The sequence below is a fragment of the Podarcis muralis genome, chromosome 13 (assembly GCF_964188315.1).
Source record: "Podarcis muralis chromosome 13, rPodMur119.hap1.1, whole genome shotgun sequence".
Lineage (NCBI taxonomy): Eukaryota > Metazoa > Chordata > Lepidosauria > Squamata > Lacertidae > Podarcis > Podarcis muralis.
In genome coordinates this window covers 25,003,148-25,015,570 of record NC_135667.1, presented here as the reverse complement: position 1 = coordinate 25,015,570, position 12,423 = coordinate 25,003,148, and the positions used below count along the sequence as shown (strand labels likewise).

The following is a 12,423-nucleotide window of genomic DNA, read 5'->3' as shown; positions in this document are numbered from 1 at the left end:
GAGCACCTTTCAAAACACATACACTTGGATGATAGTTTGTTGTCATATATTTTTGATGGAAAACCTCCAAATATTTGAGAACTGACAATTTTTTATTCCAATATACTTGAAGAAAGATTCCATTTCCATGTTTTACTAAAGTATTTAGCAAGAAATAGGAAAGCCTCACTGAGGATACACATAATACAATCTTTCAAAATATCCACAGTGATTTCATTTTTTTTGTTTTATATGAAATTTCAGATAAACTTTCTAGAATGGTGGTTCCTTTACCCCATCTAGTTAATTCAGTGTGATCTCTCTCTCCCCCCCCCAAATGTTACATGTTTCATAAAAATGGTTTATGTACATTTGATGGCAAAATGGAAGACTTCTGTAAAAACTGCACCATTTACATCATGTGGCACATGGCTTAAAAAGTATATGTATGTACTCAGTCTCTGTTGCCTTTCCCCCAGTCTTTGAGGGTGGATAAATCATATTAGCTGAAGATATGTGAGTGCACATACTATCCCCATGAAGCTTCATGTCATATCAGAATGAAAGAACACATCAGCAGTTAATAGTGTGCATACATGGTTCTTGATGTGGATAAATGTGTTGTTGTGAACTAGCGCAATATCTAAGGTGATAATTTAAAAAATTAGAATGTCCAAAAATTGGTAAGCTCCACTAACGCACAACTATTTAACTTCTATCTGCAGAATGACAGAAATGAGAGAAATGGCTAACCAATCTACTCCAACAGAGTTCCATCTCATGGGGTTTTCTGAAACTCGTGATTTGCAGATTTTGCATTCTGCAATATTTCTCTTCATTTACTTAACAGCCTTAGTGGGAAATTCTCTCATCATCACAGCTGTGGCCCTAGACCACCACCTTCACAGCCCGATGTACTTCTTTTTGATCAACCTGTCATTGCTTGATGTTTGCTCCATTTCCACTACTGTGCCCAAATCCATCGCCATTTCATTGACAAACAACAACATGATTTCTTTTGCCGGATGTGTCACACAGGTCTTCTTAGTGGTCACATTTGTTGGTGGTGAGCTTGCTTTGCTCACTGTTATGGCTTATGACCGTTTTGTAGCCATCTGTCACCCACTACAATATACCTTAATCATGAATTGGGATGCCTGCATGCAAATGGTAGCTGCTTCCTGGATAAGCAACCTGATTCATGCAGTATTGGAAACCAGTTTTACTTTCGTGCTAAATTTCTGTGGGACCAATATCATTGGGCAATATTTTTGTGACATTCCTCAATTGCAAAAGATTTCTTGCAGTGATACAAACGTGAATCAAGTTCTGATTTTTGTCCTTGGGTTTTTTATTGACTCTTTTTGTTTTGCATTTATCTTTGCTTCCTATGGCTACATCTTCTCTGCTGTGCTGAGGATCCCATCAGTCCAAGGCAGATATAAAGCTTTCTCTACCTGCACTCCTCACCTGACTGTCTTTTCTGTATTCATCACCACAGGTGTGTTTTCATACATGAGGCCACAAGCACTTTCTTCCCCCACAGTGGACTTGGTTTCTGCTGTGTTATATACAGTTTTGCCACCAGTTCTTAATCCCATTATTTATAGCCTTAGGAACAAGGACATCCATCTGGCGGTGTGGAAAATACCCAGAAAACTGAAACATCTCATTGCATGATTCATCACTTCCAGATTTTTGGAAAAATGGAAACACTTAATGTATATCTGAGGTTGAATTTAGGAAATTAACTGTATTTCTTCACCTTTGAAATAGAGGATTTCATAATATTAACTATTTATCATATTAAAATGCTCCTTGCCATTTTTACAAATTTAGTGACAGAGAATATGTCGATCTTATTATTTCTTCAGTTATGGACCATTATTGCTGCTGCTACAGTGCTGCAGAGAACTATCTTGATTGTATCTTATGTAGACATTTTCGAAAGAATTATGTTTTTGTGTTGTTACTCACAAATCTGACTCTCTTAAAATTGAAGCCCTGGTATTTGTTTTAAGATATGCTTGTCTAGTTTCTCGTTAAACGTAGTGAATGTATGACAGAGGGTGCTGTAGATTAACAATAATGTACAAATAATAAATAGTTATTGAGTGAAAACTGTTACCCCTACAAAGCTGCAATATCCAGATTTCCTGGGGAGGGGGTTGCATGTTAAAGGACTTTGGGAATGCCAAGGTGGGAATGGAGGGAACAGAAGGATCTGTGATTCTCCATCTGGTATATATGCATGTGGGGGCGTGGGGAATGGATTCTTGGACATGGCTTAGGGTAAATAAAAATAAAAACCCATAAGCATGTTGGTGGAATGAATTGAAATAGATGTGATACACAATTTACATTACAAATTCTTTTCTATTACCGGTAGTTTTTATTGATTTTAACATTTTTATCTTGATCACAGTAACATAATCTCAAATATAAAGACAAACCCAAATACCCCCCTCCCCCCGTGACTTCACTCAACTTCCTCTCCTGGTTTGTTGCATAATCATTTCCCTGCTTTTTTTGGTTATATCTTAATACCGTGCTACCTCGGCTTATGAACTTAATCCATTCTGGAAGTCCATTCTTAAACCCAAGCGTACTTAAACCAAGGCTTGCTTTCCCATAGAAAGTAATGGGAAATGGATTAATCCATTCCACATGATGAAAAACAACCCCTAAAACAGCAATTCAACAATAATTTTACTGTCTAACGAGACCATTGATCCATAAAAAGAAAGCAATGGACCAGGCTGCAATCTACTACCCAGTATAAAAGCCCTTACCCTGACCATGCCATCCTGTGCCCTGCGAGGGAATGCTTTGGCAGTTACTCCTGGGGACAAGCTGCAGCAGCGGCGGTGGCAGAAGGACCCTGCACCGGCCTCAGCAGCGTCACTCAGAAGCAGAGAAGCAGGTCCTTGATGCTGCAGTTATGAGTGTGACAGAGTAAACCCATATTGCTCGAGTGGTAGTAAGTGCTAGACTGCAAGTATGAAAACGCATCTGGTTTCTGGGGACTTCTCTGGGGGGGGGGGGAGGAAGACAGAGAGACACTCTTATTGTTGATTGTTTAATCAAATCCTCCTAGTGAGTTCATTTCTTTACAGTTTTTCTGTGAATACATCACAAATGGTTCCCACTCCTTTATAAAGTATCTATTGTCTTTGCCTCTTAATCTCTCAATTTGGCCATTTCAGCGTAGTCCATGAGTTTATCTTTAGTTGGTATCTTGTCACTGTTCCACTTTTGGGCTAGGAGTATCCTAGCCACTGTTGTAGCATACATGAAGATTTAATTCTTCTCTTTCGGCAGATCTTGACCTATAATGCCTAGTAAAAAAGCTTCTGGACTTTTGACAAAGGTTACAAATTCTAATGCGAATGTAACACCCCCGCATACCAGAGAATGGAATACAATTCAGTTTTGCATCCCTTATCATTTCTTCTTTCACACCCAACTGCTTTCTTTGCAACAATGTACAAGCAAAATAAATACAAAAGGACCAAATAAATCCCCAGTGTATTTCATTGTACAGTGGTACCTCTGGTTAAGAACTTAATTTGTTCGGGAGATCTGTTCTTAACCTGAAACTGTTCTTAACCTGAGGTACCACTTTAGCTAATGGGGCCTCCCGCTGCCACTGTGCTGCCACCAGTGGATTTCTGCTCTCATCCTGAAGCAAAGTTCTTAACCTGAGATACTACTTCCGGGTTAGTGGAGTCTGTAACCTGAAGTGTCTGTAACCCAAGGTGTCTGTAACCTGAGGTACCACTGTATCTCACTGAGCATCCTTTACCTAAAATAAATTCAAATGACAACCCTTTTGTTTGTAATTTTATATCCAAACTTGACTTTTAACTTGAAACATTGTGAATATTTTGGTTGTAGAAATGAATAAGTGAAAGGACCTTGACTAATTAATAGTCCAGAAATGATAGTATCAATAGTATTTTCACCATCCACGGGTGCATAGCTGGCCTCATTCCCCGCTCCCCCATGGGGTTTAAATGGAAAACTTACTTATTCCTGGAAGGGAGCGGTTGTGAGCAGGAATCACTTCCCATGCTCACAGGGGGTGTGTGGCCCCTGCATCACTGGAGTCCTGGGCCCATGTCATGCACCCCAGCCATCCAATCCAACTGGCTGGGGGCGTGGTTTAGCGGTTTTTAAATGGTCACAGGCCCACAAGGTCTTCCTTGTTGTTCTGGCTTCCTCAGATCACCCTCCCTCCCTCCCTCCCTCTAGATTTCGCTTCAGCACCTGACCTTGCTATGGACCTAGGTTGGTCAACTTGGTTGTCCAAGGGGCCTGGTAGGAATTTTTTTCCACTTGGCAGATTGGCACCAGCCACTTGGTTTTTCACCTACCTCGTAGCAAATCATCACAACTTTGTAAGGTTTGGTGGTTAGGCATTGGAAATGTGTTGTGTGTTAGAGGGGAGGTTGTTGCCATCACCTACCCCTCCCTTTGAAGGGTATTCTGTTAAAGGAATCTGGTGGTCGTGGTTCCTGTCCAAAGCCCAGGTGGTGGCTAGGGCCATGGCACAACCCTCTGGTGACTCTAGGGAAAGCTTCCAGTTGATTTCCATCAACAAGCTCCCCCTACTGGTTGTTAAACCTTGTGTGACTTCCTGCAGAGCGGGCAGGAGTCAGGTATAGTCTGTTCGGATCCAATGCCTAAGCCAATGCCACTCACATTCTGTAACCAATAAAGTTGTGGCATTTTTAGCCCATTAATCTAAAATACTTGTCTCCGTGAGTCTTATTTCATCACAAAGCGGGGAGTGGGGCCTCGACTCACAAATCATGCTTTTTTGGATAGAGCAATTGGGACAGAACTGGGCAGGCTATGTTAAGGCCTTTTCTTCCAGGACTTTGTCCATGATGGCATATCACTGAAGCAATTGCTCTAGTAATAGGATTCCAGCATTGCTCTAGTAATAGGATTACTATCCCTCAGTATCAAACAGTGCTGATAATTTGCACCCTTGTGCTCTTTGATCATTTGATCTGAGCAAGATTGATTATTCCTCCTTGTCAGCTGGCTTGTTTGAGAATCAACCTTCGACAGTGTAAATACACAAAGTATGACTTATTTTAGGCAGTAGTGAAGAAGCTATGGATGCCCTCCCAGATGGAAAATGAATTGGAGTGTCTGGATTCAAATGGCAATTGCGTCCTGGATATGCAACCTTATCCACGAAGCATTGTAATCCAGTTTCAGTTTCATGCTAAATTTCTGTGGGACCAAACTCATATTTTGTGACCTTCCTCAGTTACAAAATATTTTTTGCAGTGGTACATAAGTTAATCAAGTTCAACACTCTAACCGCCACAATATATACAATACTTTATTATGATAAAGACAATTGCACCACTTGTTGTGTAAATCAGGACTTGCAAATCATTATGGTGAGGTTCTCCAAGGAGTGATTCTCTGAAGCACTACAGAAATTTAAATATCTTCTCCATGGACCTACTGTCTGAAACACTACAGACAGCAGGGAGGCTTAATTTATTCTTCCTTGTCATAAAATCTATATCTTCTTCTAAAGACCGCACTCCAGAATTTTGGCCTTTCTTTTTCCAGACAAAAAGACAGGTGAGTGGAATTCCATTTGTTCAACCACAGAGGAGACTAGGGCTTGAAAGCTGCTCATATTTCAGTTCTGAAAAGACCTTGAAGTGTTTAATACAGCAGTAAGATTAATGCAGACATGATTATTCTATGATAAAAATAGATTACATTTATCAGTAAGAGAAGATAATAATGTGATGTTTCAAAATTCTGGTGATTGGACTTAAACCCTGAGCTCTCATCAAAGCCACATGATATTTCATTAATGCTAGGTGGTGTGTGGTTTGCATTTTAAAAAAATAAAGTAAAAGCATTACTGTTAGCAAACAAAATCTGAAACATCACAGTTAAGTTCCTTTATGTAACCACACTCCAAGGAGGTGTCCCCCCCCCCATTTACAACTAATAACAAGGTTGCCCTTATAACCTATAGTTAGGATTTGATTCTGCTTTCTCATTCTTGATTCAACATGCAATCAAGATGGGTCTCAACTGAGAGGCTCTCCATGCTCCCTTCCAACTCTAAAATGCTATGAGCACTGGGTGAATTAGTGGTGTCAGCTGAATGTCTACTACTGGCATCACTCATTACCTCATATAGAGATAGGGGGCAAACCCCACAGACAATTGCCTGCATATTCCCCTCAACCAACAGACTTTCATTAAATCCTTTCTAATTTTAGGTGCCACAACTGCTCTGCTGGTGTTGCTAAAACACAATAACAGAGCCACTCTTCTAGAACTTTTAAAAAAGAAATACTTCCAATAGTTAAGATGGCCAACCAGTCTACAGTGACAGAATTTCTTCTGATGGGCTTCTCCAGTGACCAAGAAGAACAATTGTTTTACTTTGTGATATTTCTCTCCATTTATTTAATCGTCTTAGTGGGGAATTTCCTCATCACCATTGCTGTTGCCCTGAACCACAAACTACACACTCCGATGTACTTCTTTCTGGTCAATCTATCATTAACAGACATTTGCTACATCTCAACCACAATCCCCAAATCCATAGCTGCTTCTTTGTCAGATGACAAAAGGATTTATTTTGCTGGCTGTGTTGCACAGGTTTTCTTAGTTTTGACCTTTGCAGGGTCTGAGCTTGGCTTGCTCACTATCATGGCTTATGATCGCTATGTTGCAATCTGCCATCCTTTACAGTATGAGCTAATCATGAACTGGGATGCCTGCATTCAAATGGCAGCTGCTTCCTGGATAAGCAGCCCAATCCAGTCATCATTACATACCATTATCACTTTCAGGCTACATTTCTGTGGGTCCAATATTATTGGGCAGTATTTCTGTGATATCCCTCAGTTGCTTAAGATTTCTTGTACTGACACAAAGGTTAACCAAATTTTGATTCTTGTCATTGGAATTACTGGAGGTTCATTTTGTGGAGGGTTCATCTTTGTTTCCTATAGCTACATCTTCTCTGCTGTGCTGAGAATCCCTTCTGTTCAAGGCAGATATAAAGTTTTCTCTACCTGCATCCCCCATCTGACTGTCTTTTCTTTATTTATGAGCACAGCTGTGTTTTCATACATGAGACCTAAAGTGCTTTCTTCAACAATGATGGATTTGCTCTCTGCTGTATTGTATAATGTTTTACCACCCTTACTGAATCCTATTATTTATAGCTTTAGGAATAAAGATATCCAAGAGGCCATGTTAAAAATACCAAAAAGAATTAGAAATCTCCTAGCATGATTGCTTGCATTGTGTCTCATACACATCACAATTCCTGTGCATTGTATAAGAATGCAAATGTCAGTGAAAATAGCATAAAAATGCATTATACTACATAATAGTGCTTTGCAAATAGATGTGTTTGGGGCAAATCTGCATATAAAATGTGTATATTAGGAAAATTTCACACATGATGTCTGATGAGTTTTCATTAGGACACAGACACAGACACAGACACACACACAGAGAGAGAGAGAGAGAGAGAGAGAGAGAGAGAGAGAGAGAGAGAGAGAAGGAGAGATGTGAAAATGCGAGGAACTGGATCTAATACAGTGGTACCTCGGGTTAAGTACTTAATTTGTTCCGGAGGTCCGTTCTTAACCTGAAACTGTTCTTAACCTGAAGCACTACTTTAGCTAATGGGGCCTCCTGCTGCTTAACCTGAGGTACTATTTCTGGGTTAGCAGAGTCTGTAACCTGAAGCGTATGTAACCTGAAGCGTATGTAACCCGAGGTACCACTGTACTGATAAAATGAAAGAAAATGAAATTGACACATTCACCCTTGCGACTCGCAGCATGCTGGATTGGGTTTCTTTTTAAGTGGGGGTGTTAGGTGGGAGGAAGAGTAGAATAAGTCTTCGCGGAAGTGATGAGGTCTCTGAACCATGTGTGGATCCAATACTCTCTCCTCAGTTTCTCCCATAACTGTGGCCCTTCCTCCTATACTGTTTTAGAGGTGTGCTATTCTAGCACTATACTAACTAGGTTATGCATGTAGGTGTGCATGGCACATTTTATTGGTATTTCTTTTTTAAAAGAGCTATGTCAGTTCAGTTCAATAAGTATGAATTGCTGTTTTGATTCTATATAACATTTATTCTGATTTCATCCTGATTTGCCTGAGCAGGGCTTATTCACTTCCCCATCAATCAATCAATCAATCAATCAATCAATCAATCAACCATTTATCCCACAATTTTCAGTGTGTTTCTCTATCACTTCCCTAACCACAAAAAGGTTGTTTTTGTAAATGGCTGCTTACCATTAAAGATCCTGTATTAATCTTAATAGTATGCAAAGATTAATTATATTGGGGAATTGTGATTTAGCTGAATATGCATATTATGCAAAATTCCATGCAACATATGTATTAAAAATTTGCACTGGGAATCTGACTTCACGTGTGTGTTTGTGTATGCTTGTGCAAACCGACATGGAAATATGGAAAACTGAACTTAAGATTGGGAAAATGAGAAACTGAGAGAAAATGAAATTGACGTTTTTACCCATTCCAACTCCCAAACTATTCAGTTGGGTTTTTTGGAGTGGGGAGTGGTAGAGGACAGGACAGGATAAACAAAATCTTTGCACAAGTGCTTTGCTTTCCAAAAAAGAATTAGATTCAGTCCACACTCCTCAATTTCTCACATAAAATCTGCCCCTTCCTCCTTCACTGTTTTGCAAACATGCTATTTGCACTTTGAGAACCCCAGGTCACCCCTATAAATGAATTGACACACGTATTTTAGTTTAAAGGTTGATGGGCAAAATTTAGGCCACATCTTTATTGATTACACAATGTGAGCGGTATTGGTTCAGGGGGCCTTTTTAGCTAATACCTTTGTTCAGCTCTGGTAAAGAACATACAATGCATGGGAAAAGTCCCAAGTTCAGTCTCTGTAACATACAGGTAGGTTGAACAAATACTTCTGTCTAAATCCGTGGAGATCCATTGTGGGCAAGTATGGCCAACATTGAGCTGCTGTCTGAGCACAGCTGTGTTTTCATACATGAAAGCACTTTCTTCTACAACAATGGATTTGTTCTCTGCTGCATTGTATAATGTTTTGCCACCATTACTGAATCCCATTATTTATAGCTTTAGGAATAAAGATATCCAAGAGGCCAAGCTGAAAATACCAAAAAGAATTAGAAGTCTCCTAGCATTATTGCTCAAGTTGTGTGTCACACATATCACAATTTTTTGTGCAAATTTCTAGTGCCCACTTTTGAGTGATGCCCTCCTCTTCCAGCCCATCTCCTGTTGTTCAGAATGAATGTACTCAGGTAAAGAGTGAATAAAAATGCATTTATTATTAAAAATAGCAATAGTGCTTCGTAAAAAGACGTATATTGGGCCTATGGCAAAGCATAGAGATGACTGTTTGGGAGAAACTTTGGAAAGTATATTTTAAATTTAGTGCATGTTATATGAAAATGGCTGCTCACTTGGTCCTGCGGTGGGTGGAATTTGCAGCACAGCGCACGATTTCCTCATCCTCCTGAAGCCATGCTGTTCTGCCAACCGTTGCTCAGCTCTTCTGGCCACCACAGTACTGAATGGGTTCACCAAACCCAATTCACATTCCAGGCTATCCACAGCAGCCTGCTCCAGAAGCATAAAAGGGGCCCAGAGCTGACGCTGGCAGCACAGTCAGCTCAGAGCATCAGGAGCAATGCATCACCATCCCTTCACAATCTTTATCCCACCTTTTGAGCGCCAGCTAGGAGCACCTGTTTTTTGCCCACTGCCACTGCCTTCCTAGCCAGCTTCAACTGTCTGGAGGCCTCATTGAAGGACCCTCCCTTGCGGTGTCTTGCTAGAGCGATGCAGCGTTTTTGAGTATTTGAGAGCAAAGTGTGGCAGCATTAAAGAGCCCACAGCTCTTTGCTTTAGCCACCTTGTTGCAGCTCTTCATCCCCAAAAGCCCCATGTGTTATATACTCTCGATTCTATGTTCATAATGCCAAGCTTGCAGGTTCACAATTAATTCCAAGCAAAGCCAATGGGCCTTTTCTGGGCTTCACCAGGGGACACTATAACCCTGCTGCGTTTCTCCCCCAGAGTGGCATCACAGCAGGCCTCAACATGACTTCAAACATTACTCTTATTCAAGTGAATATTCCTCCTGCTCAGTCTCTAGGGACAGAACTATTGTCTGCCTTCAAAAGCATCAAGAGTGGGTTGAGGCATGCACAGTGAGATCACATTCTCCCTACTGCCATTCACAGATGTCTCGGCCCAATTGTAGGTCTCCTTCCACCTCTAACCTATCTGACAATTCTTTGAGCCCTGAACCACATAGGTCTCGGTGCAAGAGAACAAGACCCCACAGAACCAAGAGAAGAGGATGCAAGTCCAGATGGGACTCATCAGATTCATTGGATTCCTCACGTAGGTCTGACTACTCAGACATGGACTATGAGGACCAGATTAAGGGGTACTGGGTCACAACAGCTAAATTGCCTGGTCTCCCAAAATGGGTCTGGAAAAGTAGAAATAAGAGGCACAGGCATGACAATGGTGTCATAGCCCCTTTTGGCGACGAGGGCTTAGACTCCAGGGAAGCACATTAGAGAGAGTAATTTTAAACGTATGGATCAGCCCTGTGGGATTTGCTTGCAAAAAAAAAAAAAAAGTAAAAAAAAGTGAGCGTATTCTTAATGGGGAGTTTATAGACATGTTTTCCTTGCTGTGGTATAAAATCAGAACCTGCCAAGTGATGACTGCATGGGAGAGACTTTGGAAAGTATATCTGAAATTTAGTGCATGTTATATGAAAATAATGCATAAGTGGTACTTAGAACCATAATAAGTTAGCAAAAATGTATTAAAATGTTCCAAATATGTGCTGGAAATGCCAACAGGAGGAATGGTCATCTTATCACATGTAGTGGTCCTGAGAAAAAGCTATTTTTGGGAAATTATATATAATGAGTTGAAAATGATGTTTAGACTGATAATTCCTTTTAAAAAAACACAAACCTGCCCCTGAAGCCTTTCTGCTAGGAATAACAGGAATGGAAGTCCCCCACCCCCACCCCAAAATTGACCAATTTATTTTTATATGCAACAGCAGCTACAACTTTATATGCACAGAAGTGGAAAGAAGAAGGATTACCAAGGAAGGAGAATTGGCTTATGAAATAAATAGACTTTGCTGAAATTGCAAAAATTAACCACCAAACTAAGAAAACATAAGGAGGAAGTGCATAAGGAAGAATGGAGGCCAATCATGGATCTTTCAAAGTATCACCCATACATGAAGTTGGGGACAGGATTGGATTACTGAAAGATCTAATGATAGTGAATTTCAGAGAATAAAAACATATGTATTGTAAAAGTCAGTTTGTGATTTGAGGACCCGATCCCCGCTTGGGGAATAAAGACACGTGGACACAGTATGTAAGGTTAATGGGTAAGGAAAAGGCCACAACTTTATTGATTGCAGCATATGAGAAGGTATTGGCTTAGGCATTGGACCACGGAACATTAGACTCCACCCACTCGGAGAGGGGTGAGCCCAAAGGGGGTTTATTCACCAGAAGGTGGAGCCTGTTGATGCTAATACAACTATAGGCTCTCTCCTGATGTCACCGAGGGTCGTGCCATGGCCCCCTGCCACACGGGCATTGAAGCAAATGCCACACGGGCATTGAAGAAAATGTGTGTGCAATGGCAGGGATGGCTGGCGCGGCCGCATTTGAACGGCAAGCCACGCACCCGCCGAGCTTCCCTATTGGGTGCCCAACCAGGGAGGGGCGTGGCACGTCTATGGTAGGAGGAGAGGCTTTTTTAAAAAGCAGGAAAGGAGGAGTGGGAAGTCAAGAAGGAATTTTTGTTGGGGAAAATACATTTATCAATGCCAATAAATGTTATCGAATATTTTTGGGGATATATATATACATCTATACATCTATACATACATATATATATATGTGAATGATGTGTGATAATCTGATGATTTGATTCAAATAAAATTAATCTGATCTGATCACTTTTTTCTGCAATCCAAACAATGTTTGCTCAAAATAAGCTCAACTGAATTCATTTTGTCTTATTGCTAGATAATTGGGATTAAATGGAACCCTGAAGATAACTTCTTTTTGAGTTCCTAGCACAACTGGTCGTTACTGGATTATTCTTCGTAAGCAGCAGTGTGAGTGAGCAGAGCTCAGGTGTATGCCAGCACCCCATTATGCTGTCTGCTACTGGCTGGTGTCTAAGTTTGAGCAGGCCATGTACCTGCTAGGATTCTTTTCCTGTGTTGCAGTCATGGGATTGTTTTTATCACATGATGCTGTATGTTTTCATTCCACATAGTGGGAAGTGACAGAGGCAGGATGTTTTTATTACTGTGTTTCCGTGATGTAGGACATTTGTCCT

The 12,423-nt window shown here is 40.7% G+C and overlaps 2 protein-coding genes across 2 annotated transcripts; both read left to right on the top strand.

The window, feature by feature from the left end:
- The first annotated feature begins 705 nt into the window (after window positions 1-705).
- LOC114583017 (olfactory receptor 14A16-like) lies at window positions 706-1,659 on the top strand. The gene has a single exon (XM_028704361.2). The coding sequence runs from the start codon at window positions 706-708 to the stop codon at window positions 1,657-1,659; it is 954 nt and encodes a 317-aa protein (XP_028560194.2).
- Window positions 1,660-6,327: 4,668 nt separating this feature from the next.
- LOC114583018 (olfactory receptor 14A16-like) lies at window positions 6,328-7,275 on the top strand. The gene has a single exon (XM_028704362.2). The coding sequence runs from the start codon at window positions 6,340-6,342 to the stop codon at window positions 7,273-7,275; it is 936 nt and encodes a 311-aa protein (XP_028560195.2). The 5' UTR covers window positions 6,328-6,339.
- The last annotated feature ends 5,148 nt before the right edge of the window (window positions 7,276-12,423 follow it).

Excerpts from the sequence above, each read along its gene's own strand:
- LOC114583018 (XM_028704362.2), top strand. The coding sequence starts at position 6,340 with ATGGCCAACCAGTCTACAGTGACAGAATTTCTTCTGATGGGCTTCTCC.
- LOC114583017 (XM_028704361.2), top strand. The coding sequence starts at position 706 with ATGACAGAAATGAGAGAAATGGCTAACCAATCTACTCCAACAGAGTTC.